Source organism: Sphaerodactylus townsendi, linkage group LG09 (assembly GCF_021028975.2).
Source record: "Sphaerodactylus townsendi isolate TG3544 linkage group LG09, MPM_Stown_v2.3, whole genome shotgun sequence".
NCBI lineage: Eukaryota > Metazoa > Chordata > Lepidosauria > Squamata > Sphaerodactylidae > Sphaerodactylus > Sphaerodactylus townsendi.
Genome location: NC_059433.1, coordinates 41,476,399 through 41,492,234, shown reverse-complemented (window position 1 = coordinate 41,492,234; position 15,836 = coordinate 41,476,399). Strand labels below are relative to the sequence as shown.

Here is a 15,836-nt window from a genome sequence, read left to right as displayed (position 1 = left end):
TTTTAAAAATTAAATACTTACACATTAGACTGCATAACAGCAGAAGAGCTGTCACCAAAGAAGTGGGGCAGTTCTGGTAAATCCCCGAAACCACTCTCTCTGCCTCTAGCCTTCAGGGAATGAACGTGTCCCTGAGAGCCAAGACCTCTATGCCCTGAGCACACACCCAGGATTTTCTCTCCATGGGTAGCAGCCTTCACAGTATGTCTAATGTTTTGATTATACAGGCTGTCAGATTCTCTCTTACCATGATTCCAAGAGCTAACATTTACCTTTGAAACTGGAAAGCCTTCATCCGTAAGTACCTGCTTGCATTTTAAGATCACTACAACAGCACTTCTCTGTGAACTTGCTTGAGGTAAGTAAATACATGGGAGCCTTTTTGGATTGGTAATTCTTGCACCAGCAGGCCTGCCTTGGCCCCGGTGTTGTTGGCCTTGTCCAGATTGGTAAAGACTGGTTTGTTCCAGAGGTCTGTTGATGGACACTTCAAAGGTTTTGCTGGATCCAGATGTTTCACTGTTATTGATTTACTGTCCTTCAGTTAGAATTTTTATTACCTTGGATTCTATGGGTGCTATTCTGGTTTCTTTTCCACTGCTTGAAAGGATATTTATTGTTTTACTGATGTTTTTATCTGTTTAAAAATCAAGTAAATAAAAGCACAAACCAGATATATACAATACATAGTGAGAACTACAGGTTTACATGGGAAGAGCAATTATTTTGGACCACAATTAGCAGTTATTTTCCTTCAGGATATCTACATTTGGAAAACTCTGCCTTGGTGAAATACGTACAGGGATTTCTAGTGGCCTGGGATTACTAACTCCCTCACATATTATCAGTGATAATAACATTCTGGATTTGGACCAACAGATACGCAGCTCAGCTTCACCCCTCCCCTCCCCTTTAAGAGAAGGCAATGTCATTCAGTCTTATTAAGACATTTTTATTTGGACAAGTAGAGAACATTTTATCACAATAGTTTGAAACAGCATGATTAAAGACAGCAGCACTCCCAAGAGTGTTTATAGATATGTACAGTATATGAAGAAATAAAGTTGCACTTCAGAACCAATCGTGATCAAGTTAAAAATACCTGACTTGAAGTATGTGTGCTAACAGATTTCCTTCAGGTCATGACCAGCATGAAAAAAAACACATTAGGACACAGGTACTGACCAAAGATTTCTGCTAATGAATACAGCAATATGCTGTGTTTAAGAATTAAAATCAGATTCTGGTTTAGTGTTAGCACTGAGCGTTTGAAGGTTGGGGAACACCAAATCTTTATTTTTCCCTCATTTACACATTCAAAACCTATTCACACTTCAAGATGTGCTTGTTTGCACACAAATTTATGTCTTTTCAAAGATAAAATCTTTAGTAGCTAATACTGGAGGTGTCTCTTCTTGGTATAAATTTGCATTTATAGGCTATGGGAATTTCAGCTATCAGTCCTAGGTTTTTTTTGGTGGGGGAGCGAAGTTAACTCCTTGGGAGAAAACAAATGCTAGTCTCTGGAAATCACATCCCTTCTATACTGAAAATATTCTGCCAATTCAAGTTTCACATATTCAGGAAGACAGAAGATTTAAGGCTCCGGTGGCAAATACAATCCTCTGAGCAAAGTTTTTCTGGAGTCAAGATTCAACAGGTAATGTTTATTTTTTTTCCCCCTTGACTCTTAAAATCCTTGGTCTTGAGTTTAGGTAATATCCAATAGAAGTTAGGCTGACAAGAGAATCTCTTGTCCATGAAAAAGGAGGTTTCAGAGCATCCATTTCAAGCGCACCTGTGATTTTGCAATTTTTTTTAATATAGCAACATTCAGGAACTACTTTTAATATGTTGAAGAGGTTGTGCTCATCGCATCATCAGCAATTTTGGTACTGGCAGGGTGGACACTTGCAAAGTATTTAACATCACTGTCATTATCCATTTGCAGGGCCACAATTGTCTGTTCCACTGCTTCTTGATAGGAATTGACACATATTAGAAAATATTCTGGGCAGAGAGGAGAAAGAGAATTAAAAACTAGCAGTACAATTTAGAAGTTACACATTTCACACAAACCCCAAAATGAGAGTGTAGATCAGTGGTTCTCAACCTTCCTAATGCCGTGACCCTTTAATACAGTTCCTCATGTTGTGGTGACCCCCAACCCTAACATTTATCCATTTTACAGATGGAGAACACTGATGCAGAGAGTCTTAGGCGACCCCTGTCATTCGACCCCCAAAGGGGTCCTGACCCGCAGGTTGAGAACCACTGGTTACTCAGAATAAAAATTATTTTTCCTTTGACAGGGAATAAAAAATTTAAGAATCCTAATGCTTCTTAAGTTCTTATCCTGCTGCTACACTTTGTCAAAGGTTGACCTCCAGCATCAGCTTTAATCCTTGTAACTTCCATTCCATGCCGGAGATCAACAAAGAATGCCTTCTCAAATCACATCATCCACACTCCAGGTCAAGAGCAGAAAAATCAGGGACTGATCATTTTCAAGAATCATTTCAGATGCCTTTTGGTGGCCAGAAACAGGACCGTATATAAAAGATAGAACTTTCATATTTTAGAACATGACAGATAATTAATGGGTTCCACCCCCTCAGCCGCCCACCCAATATTTTGTTTGTTACTCTTATCTGTTCTAAACCCTTGCGATGAGAATGCAACCAAAACTGTGCACACAGACTTATTTTCTGTTTTGCATTTGTCTGTGTAAGTAACCTCTACAGCAGATGGGATGGATTATTTTACTTCATGGAAAACACATCATAGGTGCTTAGTTGTGAAAATATACTTCAGTTACTTCAAAAGTGACAAGAGTACTGGCAGATATTGCATGCAGAACAGAGTCATGTCAAAAACCAATTGGCTCAAGCACTTCTGGTGCGTGAACACCAACACCTCTCCACTGTTCCATCAAATTTCCAGCCTTGTTCCTCCTTTCTTTTTATACACCCCTTCCTTCCTATTTCACTAATTTGGGCATCTCAGCTCTAGAAGCTACCGAGCAGTCGCTGAGTCCTTTCCACGGACTGCAGGGGAATCACATTCCTTATAAATGTACAGGCTTGTGGACCCTTGGAACTGCCTCATTAAGTACTACCCTGTAGACAGACAGCCATTGTGAGGGAGGGAAGAGAGCACACCAATGAATTCAGTATGCTGTCACTCACTGATGTGCTGGAGTCTCCATTTCTCCAATCTGGCTACTACAAAGTCTCAGAGCTTAAGGGTTTTGCCAGGAATTTTGCACTTTGGGTGGTAGGTGTTAAGGACCAGACCAAAGCAACTAGACTCAGTAATCACATGACATCAGTGGCTTCTCACTTGTAACTAGCATACCGCACGAGGATACAAAGGAAATGTGCAAATAGTGGACGCCAGTTTCCTACACAACAGAAAATACAGTAAGATTATTGGAGGTATATAGCTCAACTAACCTTTCTCTAAAAGAGTTTGCCTTAAGGTTTTTGCAAGCAGGACTCTAACATTTGGAACTCTGTCTGAGGCCAAGTGCAGTAGATGAGGCAGTAGATGCTCCGCAAATTGGTCCATTGGCAAGCAGTCATCTTCAATGATAGTCTGAAAAGAAAGATGAAGCAATCATTTTAGTTTCTGCAGCAATCTAAATTCATTCCAACAGCAGCTAATGGAGTCCTACTGTGAACTGCTTTTAATCAATTATATGGAAAGTTACATGATTAGACTCTTCTCCCTAGCAAACATACCCAAGACAAGGATCAATCTCATTAGCATCTACAATTAGAAAGCTTTTGAAAGCTCCTTTATCCTTGCAGAAGGACCAAAGTAACAAGAATAAAAAAATCTAATTATGTAACAAAAGTAGTGAAGTTTATAGCATAAAAAGAAATTTCCCAAATGATCTGGCATTATCTTTACACACGAGAGCTTCTAAAATCCACAAAAATGGAAAAGCCAAGTAGGTTGCTGGGTAGAAAATATCTGCTAACAAAAATTGTAAGCCTAAAGGTAAGATGCAACTTGATAGGCAATCCTATTGGGGGAGATGGGTGGATTATACCCCTATCAAAAACACCAGCTCCCTCCCTTTCTGATGGGAGACCCATGCCATAACCTTTCCCAAGCATTAACTTTTTAAGATGTCATCTTTCAGATACCTCCCCTTAAGAACAGCAGCTCCTTATTTGAACATATAAGCAAGGGCAAAGGAGCTGAGCAAAAAGTCACCTCTTGCTGGAAGAAAATTCTTCCTTAGCACACCCTCTAAATACAATCAGAGCTCTTTAATCCTGACCCAGGAGCCATCTACAAAGCTCTGTTTTTGTGGTCCTCCGGCCTCCCTTTTGGTCCCTCTGAAAAGCTGCTACCAAAGACTCCATCTTTGATTTATTAAGTGACCAGTTATCATAGCTAAAGAAGAAACGGCACTGGACTTGCTACAGACATGTCAAGGAAGTAGCATCCCATAAACCACCTATCTTTTCAAGGACAACTACAGTCTTGCTCATGCTGGAATAATTTTTAGTCTCCAAGGTGCCACTGGACTTCTATTTTACTTTGCTTCCCTTCAATGATTTGTCTTAATTAAAACAATCCCTCTACAAACTAGTACTAAGCTGTAGCTCAATCAGGAAAACTAAAAGCACCCAAGAAACTCTTACCTGGCAGATAAAAACAAATGCTTGTCGGCCAGACCACTTTGGGCATCTATAGAACCTTTCAACAAGCTCATTCATGAGGTCTACTACAAAGGTTGGTGTTGGAGCACTGTACAGCTTCTTAACCATATCACTAACCTGGAACACAAGTAAAAGGTTCCATTGAATGTTACACTCTACAAATATTTACTATATATAGTTCATTTAAATGGCTACACTTTTGTTTATACCAGTTTGTAGGCTATCCAACGAACAGAGGAAACTTTGTCTGAGCAAAGACTGACAGCAATGGGTCGTAGATAATCATATATGTCTCTGGCACTATACAGATCAAGAAGCAAGATCAATTGCCTGCAAAAATAAAACAAAGGAAAGGTCAAGACTAGCCAAAATTCAAGAAGAGGATAATCTGTTGAAAACAGAGCAGGTTATTTCATATACTCAAGCTAAAAAACAGTATTTGATCATTTTATGTACTATTAACCTCTATAGTCTGCAATCGAGCCCCACGTTCACTCTACTTTGAATTACCACAATGTGCTTTAAAAGACTGTTGGGAAGTTTCAGCTAACTCAAGTTGTAAACAAGCACTCACCACAGGGACTATATTTCCCTGGTTCTTTCATGGTTGGTTACCAACTAGAACAATATAAGATACTGACATTCATCTTTAAAGTCCTAAACCAGTGGCGGCAAACCTATGGCACAGGTGCCAGAGGTAGCACTCAGAGCCCTCTCTGTGGGCACGCGCGCACAGAGTTCGTCATGTGGGGGGGGAATCGCCACACACACACACACATCTAGGCTGGCCTGGACCACTAGGCTCCATGTGCGCGCACCTCGGCTGGCGGGCCTGGTGCCTGTGCTCTGGGTGGCTATTGCTGGGGGGGGGGGCAGAGGCGGCGGAGATGCTAGAGAGGCGGAGAGTGGCATGCGCGGGACTTGCTGGAGGCTACAGCAGGCTGGCCCCTGCTCGAGGGGGTGGGGCAGAGGCACTGGAGGGAACAATGTTCAGATTAAATTTTGGCAGTATTGTCAGGATATATATGTCTTCTGCAGATTTCAGTTCCTCTCTTCCTAAACCCAGCACATAAATCTAATGCTAATGTAGCATCCTTGCTGAACTGGAGCTCAGTGGAAAAGAAGCATAATGTAAATGTAATAATACATACTCAGCCAGCTCAGCTCGGAAGCGCCAGTTCCTGCTGTTATCTGTCACTAAGAACTCCTGAAGCTGATAAAGATATTCCCGCCTTTTATCAGGATGAAGCAGCTGGAAGAAAATATGAAAATCATCAAGGTCGTGCAGCATTGATCAACTGAATCTGAACAAGATGTTTAGCTTAAATGAAGATGTCCCCAAAAGGTCTTCCAGATCTCCTTGCAACATCCTGGAACCTGAGAACCAACATTTATTTAAAACTTTTCTATGACATTTATGCCACCCAGTTCAAGATCCTCAAGTCAGTGAAAACATTAAAAAGCACTTAAAACACAAATAAAATACAATATAAACACAAACAACATAAATATATAAAACCACATAAGCAGAGAGGAAGGATAGTAAGAATAAATGAGGAAACACCAAAGAACAAACTTCACCTGCTTGTAGAAGACAGTGACAGAGGGAGACAGACAAATCTCCTTGAGGAGGGCATTCCACTAGAAGAGAAATTAAAACATACACCCACTTTTGAGAGAAGGGGGGGGGGGGTAGATGCATGGAAGAGGAAAGTTCATTTTAAGTAGGCGTAAAGTATCATTTACCTTCAGAAAATCATATAGGTGCTTAAGCACACCTATCCTGACTTCATCAAGGTCCTTTAAAAATCCATTGAAGACTGGGACCAAGTCACCAGCTGTAAGCTGATCTCCAAGAATGATTGCAAGTTCATGTATAGAGAATGCCAATGTTCTTCGAACTTTCCACTAAGAGAAAAGAGCACACATTCACCCATTAAGTGCACGGAAATAAACTGTACAAAATGGTTTCAATTACTCAAGTTTTGTTGCACAGTCATATATTTGACCAGTTTTACTTCACTTCAGGGCTGTGGACAACAATAATTAAACAATTTGTACAGTTACAATCTGAACCCAATTTGGGAACTAGCCATTATGGGAGATACACGGCTACTGCTGAGGTCCACATCTCATTCTCCTATTCCCTTGATAGTTTTAGACTGCTGACTGTCTTCCATAAGGTCCAGTTCCTCCATCAGAAAATGTACAACAAAGACTACCATAACATACTTCACATACTTTGGTCTTCCCAGTTGTTTAGGAACAGGGAACCAATACCCAATACACTTACTGATCACAGCCAGGGTGGTAGTGTATTTCTTGGTTGAAGGATAACACAAACAGAATATACACATTAGTACCAATCCAATGCCTTATTAACACTTTTGCTGGCAAAAGAGATGCTTTCTTTGCCTCCCGCTCTGGAGGCAGTACTCAGTTCCAGCATGATACATTTATTGGACCAGTACTGGGTACCTGAGAACAATTCTAGACTCTCCAGCATAGTACAACAAAACACAGGACTAGGCTCTTGATCTGATTTTGCATCTTTGCCTGGAATGTAATAAATCTGGCTTTGCATTAATATTATAAAACCCTATTTGGTTAATATTAGTACAGAGCAAAATTATTTTCTAATTCTTGCTTTTAATTCCATTATTGCACAAGTGGATTTAGTATTTGATTACTGCAAAGCCTATAGAGTGATTACAGTATAGGACTAGAATCTGGAAAACAGTGATTTAAATTTTTACTTAGCCATAAAGTTAATGGGGTAGCCCTGGGCTAGTCCCCTTCACTAAGACTGTACTACCTTATAACATATAGGGATGCTAAATTGGAGTAAGGGGGTATTCTATAGAAGGTGCCTTCCTATCTATGAATTTTAATAGTCACAAAGTCACTGACCAGGCTACTTGTAACAGTCAAGTCTGCTCCAGAAACTCAGCACAAAGATCCTCTCCCCATTTCACAGCTGTCTGCATTTGTCAGAGGGGGAGGGGAGGGAAGGGAAAGGAATGGCTTAGCGCAGGGCTCTGCAACCTGCGCCTCTACAGATGTTAATGGACTACAATTCCCATCAGCCCCTGCCATCGCTGATGGGAATTGTAGTCCGTGAACATCTGGAGAGCAAGAAAGGTTGCAGACCCCTGGCTTAGTGGAAATAACATATAATGGCAGGCTACCATGACAAGCCAATACTTGTGAATTTTTAGAAATACAATTAAATTGTAAGGAATAAACTGGAACAGGCCTATAGGTTACTATCCACACAATATGGAGAAATTCCAATCAATGCTGATATTTCACTACTCTTTATAACACTGCGAAATATGTGTCAAAGTAACAAAGGAGAGCTACCACAAAAAAATCCAGTAACAAAGTGATGTAATGTCATCATTTTTCTTTTACATTCACCGAACACCACTTTTAGAATCAAGGTACTTTCAGCTTCTTCCTAGAATGCTGGAGAAACCGAAACAGTCTAAACACATGGACTTTTTCTAGACCCATTTCTTTACCTGCATATCAGAGGCTAGAGTCTCATATGTGTCTTTCAAACAATGCCAGTTCTGTCTGCCTAAGGTAAGTGCCACACCTGGAAGGCTGTAGGCACAATGCTTTGCAATGTCTGCATCAACAGTCTGAGCACGGGAGGGATCTGTCATGGATAAATACTGGTCCAGCAAGGCCTGAGGTACAACATCCTAAAAGGGAAAGGAGAATTAAAAAATATAGCTGGTCACATCTGCTTCATGGAAATTTCCACTGAAGGAGAAACGAAATAACTAAAGCCTGCTAAAAAGTCCTGGAGTAGCTTCTAAATTTCTGAAAGCTCCTTCCTTATCTGGAGATATTTTACAGTAACAGAAACAAACTGATATTATGAGAACAACGTATCTGGAGATCACAAACACTGTAGGCTGACTCAAGCATGGTCTTGAAATGGACCAGGCTACAAATGTTCTTACACACCCACTCTTCTTACAGGAGTTGCATAATTTCCAAGTGTGTAATTCGCGTATAATAATACAAAATACCCAAATAAATTTATATATAACATTTATTATACTCATATTCTGCCATCCCCCTGTCTATACTCTTTCCCACATAAAGCTTAAAGTAGAATTGTAAATTTATCCATCAGATTTGTTTTAGAATGTTCCGGCTGGGTCCCAGTGCCTACCTAGTTTTGTTCCCCTGCTCTGTTGGAATGCAAAAAAAAAAAAAAAACACCACTGAGGAAGAGGCTATTTTGGAGCTTTTTCTTTTAGACCCACAAACCAGGAATGGAAAAAGTGTGCCAGCAGGCTCTGGAGAGGCACCTGGAGCCTCTGGCTCCAACACAGATTGGAGGGGGGGGGGGGTTCTGGCTTTTGGAGTGGGACAGCGTGTGGTTGCTCTTCTCATTCAGTATCCAGGGTTTTCTTTGAGGCTTCAAATGAGTAATCGTTTGGGCAACTGGCACCTCTAGAGCTCCAGAGGGTCCTGCCTGGCAAGGTCTGATTGGCCTTTCAACAGTCCCATGCCCAAGGTCAAGGAGATCAGTCATGGAGACTTTTTCTTTTCTATCTGCCCCTGTGTATTGGGCATTTTTGAAGAGTTTTGTTGACTTTTCATTGTGCTTCAGCAAGTCTGCTGTGGAGTGAGGTTGCCTAGCACCTAACTGCAGCAGCAGGGCTCTCCAAATTAGAAGAGGCAGCCCCCTAGAACCAAGGGTGTGTGTTTTTTGAAAAATTTACACAACCCTGCCTGTAAGCATAGGGAGCAGGCCTAACCAGTATGGATGATGCAGCCTCACTGCAGTAGAAAAGGCTGTGTCCCTTGAGTGGCTCTATTTCCCTTTGGCTTTAATATAGATAGCTGCACTGACCCCTGACATAGCAATAGTTGCTCATCTTGCATGACTGTGCCTAAGAAAAGTGGAAAATCAAAACCCTGTGTCTGTCATGTTCGGAAGAGGCAAAGCAAAGCAATCACGGGCATTGACTTCTTGACTCCAACTTTACTACAGCTTGAAGTGAATAATAGTTCCCATGAACATTTTCCCAACATCAATAGCAAAATGGTCACTGGGACTGACTCCCTGCCATTGCTTCCATAGAACTCAAAAGGACAAAGGAATCTGTGAAAGAAGGATGAGACCGATTACCACGGTGTCAGAATGCATGCTCTGCAATGTTTTCCTTTGGCCTCAAAAAGCTGATAATCCTTACAACAAAAAGGAAATGAAAAGCTGTCTACATAGCTTGACATGGTACAACCATTTGTGATTCTCATAAAACATGTGCCAATGCTTGTCCAACTATATGCACAACTCACATTGGCAACTCAAGCGGTCATGAACCAGCTATTGCCAAGAAGCTTGAACAACAGTTGCAAGGATCAAAATTCAGTATTATAAAGAGGAAAACTACAATAGACAATTTTAAGCAAAACGGACTGCCAACAACATTTTTGTCTTAAAAATATTTGACGTACACTGTTATCAAAAAGCTCTGTAAATACCTGAATTTTAGATTTTTTTTCGTCTTCAGGACTGAAACTACTGTTAGTGCTCAAGTCCAAGTCTGAATCACTGCGAATATAGCGAAGAGCAGATTCCACAATATTCTGTGGAGAACAAAACAATGTCTTATAACATTCGAGAACAGTAATTTAGTTCAATTAACCTTTCAGAAATATTTTTACAGTGTTCTACCACAACTAGAACTGGATATATATAAACCCACTCTACTCCCCCAAACATGTTAACAACCAAACATATTCATTCTCCATCAGCAAGCCAATACAAAGGGCCCTAGAAACTTTATGCAAATGAGTAAATGAAGTTGCCTTCGATCACAGGATTGATTTGGTATATGTAATCCATCTAAACCAGGGGTCTCCAACCTATGGTCCTCCAAATGTTAATGGACGATTCCCATCAGCTCTGCCATTTGGCCATGCTAGCAGAGGCTGATGGGAAATGTAATTCATGAACATCTGGAGGCCCATAGGCTAGAGATCCCTTGTTTATACTGAGTGGCAATAGATTTCCAAAGCCTCAGGAAGTTTTTTTTCTGAACTCCGTGACCTTTAAATTAGAGACGTTGAAGACCAAACCTGGGACCTTCTGCACGCAGATCATATTTCCCACCAATGAGTAATAGAACTTCCCTAATAACATTTGTTTTGCTCAGTTAATTACAGGCGGGCAGTTGCCCCCTTGATGAAGCAGGTACTGAGCAAATTTATCTTATCCATTTGCCAGCTGAGGTACAGTGCTTTTACTGGAAACAAAGGTAAACATTTCATTTATTTTTGACGAATTATAAAATTTTTGTTTTAGAGTTCTTTGCAATGAGCTGTGGGGGTTGGGGAAGGACAAAAATTTAATCATATCAACAGAGTTCTGAAAAGGGACACCTTTCTCCTCTGTAAGATGCCAATTATGCAAAACTGTGCATTGCTTCACCTTAGAGCAGGCCCTGTTTCTTACAAGGTATAAAAATAAAGCTATTTCTTTTCTAACAATAAGGGTTTCCCCATCCAACTTCTAAGTAATAAATTCAAAGCAACTAAATATTTACCTCAACAGCACTGTTGAGAGAAGGCACAGCGTCATCCTGAATTAATTTGCAGTTCAACTGGACTTTGATCCTCCGTTCATTCTGACAGTCGACCAACTTGCCAAAACCTCCAGTAGCTCCTTCTAGAGGATCCAGACCTGAGGCACGGAGGGCAGCAGAGAGTACCTCCACTTGTGCTGTTCGTCAAAATTATGGATAGTATATTACATCTTTACTTCACAGGCAAAACCACAAACTTTTTTAAAAATCCAGCTGTACTTTCCATAGTTGCTCACCCATATATAGGCTCTCCCTCTCTCTTTAATAGCCCCTATAACTGCTGAATTCTTCAAATTATGTCCTGCGTTTTAATCAATGCAGGTGGTGAGAACTTCAGTGGCTAGAAGCAGGGTTATACCACCACTTGCTCCAAATGTTGAACTATTTTTCTCCAGGGGCGCAAAGTTGCTGTGCTGCTGTTTTTACTTTAACTGCAGAAAAGAACGAGATGCCAACTGGCTCTCAGCTCAGCTTTTCAGGTGTCATCAGCTGCAGAAATGAACAGAATCAAGAGACTCTGTTTTTCATACTGCGTTGTCAGTACTTTTTCGCTTTGTTTAGAAATGTGGTTTAGTGTATCTGTAAATTGGTTTGAGATTATAGAAAAGCAAACTATATGTGCTTTAAACAAACAAGTATAAAGCATTACATATTTGCAGAATGGCATATGGTACAGTTCTAGCAGAAAAGACATTTGAGCACACACACAAATATTACTAAAAGGAAGTGTTGTTTCATTTTCATAACAAGCACACATTTTACAAAAGGAAATTTTTACTTCCTTTAACCCCACAACTCTTTCACCAGCAGCTAGTCCCCATTAAGCCGCCTTTATCTTTCAGCATCCCCTTTTGCCCTTCAAATTCCTTTTCTCTGGCTGATTCCGCACGGGCCAAAAACAGCAGTGTGAAAACGGTGTGAAAACGGTGTAAAAGGGTTTAAAACAGTGTAAAAGGGTTTATACTGTTTTCACGTTTTCACACTGCTGTTTTTGGCCCGTGCAGAATCAGCCTCTGTTAATTTATATTAACTTGCTTAATGTTTCTTTTCATGCCTGTTTTGTCCTGGTTTTTTTCTTTCTGCATTACTCATATATTTGCCTAAGTGGCGTTACTGGACTCAAGGCACTATTCAAGGGACTATGAATTCAAGGCACTATTCCTGCTTTTTTTTTAAAAAAAGCACGCTTTCCTAAGCTTATCAGTTTAGGAAGCCATCTAATCCATTTTAATATACAAAGCTCTTTCTTTCCAAAATTTCTTTGAGAGCCACTGCTTCTTGTCACATACTTGAAAGTGTACATGCCTCTACGAGTTCAACATGCTCACCAGCAACTACCTGACAACTAAGTTCATACTGAAAGATTTTATTTAGAGAGAGCAGAATATTTGGCCAAAATCATGAAAAAAACTCCAACTTAATTGAGACAGAGCTTTTGAGTCATACTGATGCTAATACAAGAACCAAAAGCACTGTTTTTAGTACATACTGTCATTCCACATAGGGAAGTCAACATACAACCAGAGTTGAGGATAATATCTAATTACAAATTAAACAGAGATGATCGTCCAAAATATACTGAAAGAAATTGATTGAAATGGTTAAACTTTTCCTTTTGAAAGCTCATTTATCTCCCCTGGGAAACTGACCCTGAAGATACAGAATCTGACTGCTTTTAAGGACAGTGGATAAACTCAGGTTTGGCCTACATCAGTGGTTCTCAACCTGGGGGTCGGGACTCCTTTGGGGGTCAAACGACCCTTTCACAGAGGTCGTCTAAGACTCTCTGCATCAGTGTTCTCCATCTGTAAAATGGATAAATGTTAGGGTTGGGGGTCACCACAACATGAGGAACTGTATTAAAGGGTCGAGGCATTAGGAAGGTTGAGAACCACTGGCCTACATCAAGGGACTACTATTGTTGCAAAGGATGGCAATGCTTTTTTTTTAAGCTGTGTGACATTTATATCCTCCCTTTCCATTCCGTAAATTCACAAGGCAATCAAACAAGTAATTTTGTAATCAATACACACACTTTTTTAAAAAAAAAATGGTGATATGTATTGGATGCCTGATAAAATTTAAGAGAAAAACACTGTTGCACTGACTTGTAACTGTTGTTCATCAAATAGTCTTCTGTGCAGTCACACAGTGGCATGGTGCATGCACAGGCCTAGAAGAACAGCAAGCTTTTTGTTCAGGCATTCCTGTAGCAACAGGTTGCTTCCTCCTCGGAGCTGTAGGCAGGAAGATTTTCTGCTGAAATAGTCATGAGGTAGGAGGGGAAGGGAGAAACCTCCTCTGTTTTCCAACTTTTGCTGCAGACTAGTTCCCTTGAGAAGTAAGTGATCCCCAACAGGTAAGTGTTGAAGGAACAGTCCACAGCAGGGAACGGGGGAGGATTTGTGCCTGCACAGAGGACCACTTGATGATCAACAGTTACAAGTAAGTGAAACACTGTTTTTCATCTTTGTGGTGTTATGTGCAGTCCCACATGGGAAAAAATCAAGGTAACCATCTTGCAGGTGGGGTAAGACTGAATTAATTTACTCACACTTTAAACACAGAACACATACAGGCATAACAGACAATCCAGTTATATTACTGAAGTTACTTAAACAGACTCTGCACTACTGCTCTCCCAGTAAAACAGACCATGTGAGCCCAAAGGGGGTGAGATAATCAAATGAAACCTCACTCATTGAAAATGTATAATGAAGTGTATCAAGAAACAATAATGGTTTATTACCCTGCTTACAATGAATCTATTGACAGGAGATCCCTAACTGGGGGGAAGTAGTGCACTTGGCCCTTCGCCAGCTGCTGTAGCATTGGAAACCAGTGTCTCCTGCTCCATGATGGAGCAATCAGGATAAAAGATAACCGGTCCACCTGCAATCACCCTGGGTAGTAGCAATGGGGGGGAAATATACAGCAACATCCTTTGCCATGTGCACAGGAAAGCAGGCAGGAAGCAAAACTGAGACCACTTCGAGTTCTTGGGTGAACCAAACAGATCTATTACTAGACTTCCCCACATCTTGAACACCCTGCCTAGATAATATGAATTTATAGACTACTCATGATTTGACAATTCTATCCTGCTTAGGGCACCCACTAATAGGTTGTCCTTCCCCACAACATGTATGGTGGACAGGGAAATGCTGTGGTCTAACATCCAAAGCAACAAGTGGATGGCCTCTCTGCAAAAGGCACAGGGAACCAATGCCCCCCATTTCAGGATGTAGTACTGTATCATGGTTATGTCTGTGATGGCCTGGATACTCTTTCCAGATATCAGCACTGAAAAAGAGATGAGGGCTAGTCTCACTGCCAGCAGTTCTAGCATGTTAATGTGCAAATAAGATTCAGCTTCAGACCAGGCACCCTATGCAGACTGATCCCCATATTAAATCCCTCAACCATATAAAGAGGCCCTCCTTATCTTGAGGGAAGGTCTGGGAGCCTGATTTGTATTATGAGGGGAGAGCCCTGGTCACCATCAAATAGGAGGGGGGGAGGCTTGAAAACAAATCCACATACAGGTTCTTGAATTTTAACTGAGGGCTTTGCCCAGTTGTTGTGTGCTATGTCCAGGAAAGCTTTGGACATTGGAAGGGCCACTGGGTTCTTGCCAGAAGAATGCAGGCAGCCCACCACAGGATCTATCAACCCATTTAATGGAGCAACCAGGGTTAAGTTCAGTACACTGGCCATGCAAACGATTTGTTCTGAGTACATGGTAAGATCATAGGAGGGCGAAATCTCTGATGTTTGGTCAAACTCCTCTGGAGACAGATCTGAAGCTCCACTGGAATCCTCAGCCAAGGAACCTCTAGGCCCACTGACACATGATCAAGTGAGATGCTGTCATTATCAGGTGAACACCTGTCATCACAGTTCCTGGAGGAATCTTGGTGTCATTGAAGTCTAGGCAACTTGCTGCTTCAAGGACTGGAGGACACCTGACATTGATGACCTCAAGAGGGGCTAGATTAAGCATGGCATCAAGGGCTACTCTAATGTTTGCAGCAATAAGGATGCAGATTGATGGAATCCTGGCGTTGAGGAGACACTCAGCATTGAGGGCTCTCAGGTGCCCAGGTTGTCTGCCGATGGCCAGGGGTCAATGACAATGGCCTGTAAATAGAGTGAAGAGATCTACTCCTGCTATGACCACAAGAGGGCCACCCCATGTAGAATGACTGGGGGCGGAGTATGGCCAAGGTCTATCAACTCCATGAGGAAACATCACAGTGCCCAACATGTTTGTTGAAAGTTGCAGATCTATGAAAGGACTCCTCCCTGGATACCTGGCAGGGCGAGCCTTGCAAACCTTCTTCGAGGGGAGCAGCTGTTGGTGGCACAATTTCAACTGATGAGGACCTATGCGCTCTTTCCTCTTCCTTAATCCCATAAGGAGTGAGGTGCTCCACAAATCAGAGTTGGGACTGACTTTGGGACAATGGCTATTCCAACAGGCAAGTCCACCTCTTGAAGACTCAGACTCTCAGTGACTACCTGACAAAGTCAAACTGTGATGCTG

General features: G+C 41.3%; 1 protein-coding gene across 1 annotated transcript in view; it reads right to left on the bottom strand.

Moving 5' to 3' along the window:
- Positions 1–936: 936 nt before the first annotated feature.
- Positions 937–15,836, bottom strand: part of PPP4R1 (protein phosphatase 4 regulatory subunit 1) — a 44,934-nt gene continuing 30,034 nt past the window's right edge. Inside the window, exons 12-20 of the mRNA XM_048507169.1 lie at positions 11,252–11,427; positions 10,188–10,292; positions 8,201–8,386; positions 6,423–6,584; positions 5,828–5,928; positions 4,886–5,006; positions 4,659–4,793; positions 3,456–3,597; positions 937–2,010 (exon numbers count right to left, since the gene is read on the bottom strand). Coding sequence (XP_048363126.1) covers positions 1,847–2,010; positions 3,456–3,597; positions 4,659–4,793; positions 4,886–5,006; positions 5,828–5,928; positions 6,423–6,584; positions 8,201–8,386; positions 10,188–10,292; positions 11,252–11,427 — 1,292 coding nt within the window. The 3' untranslated portion in view covers positions 937–1,846. The remainder of the gene's footprint in view (positions 2,011–3,455; positions 3,598–4,658; positions 4,794–4,885; positions 5,007–5,827; positions 5,929–6,422; positions 6,585–8,200; positions 8,387–10,187; positions 10,293–11,251; positions 11,428–15,836) is intronic.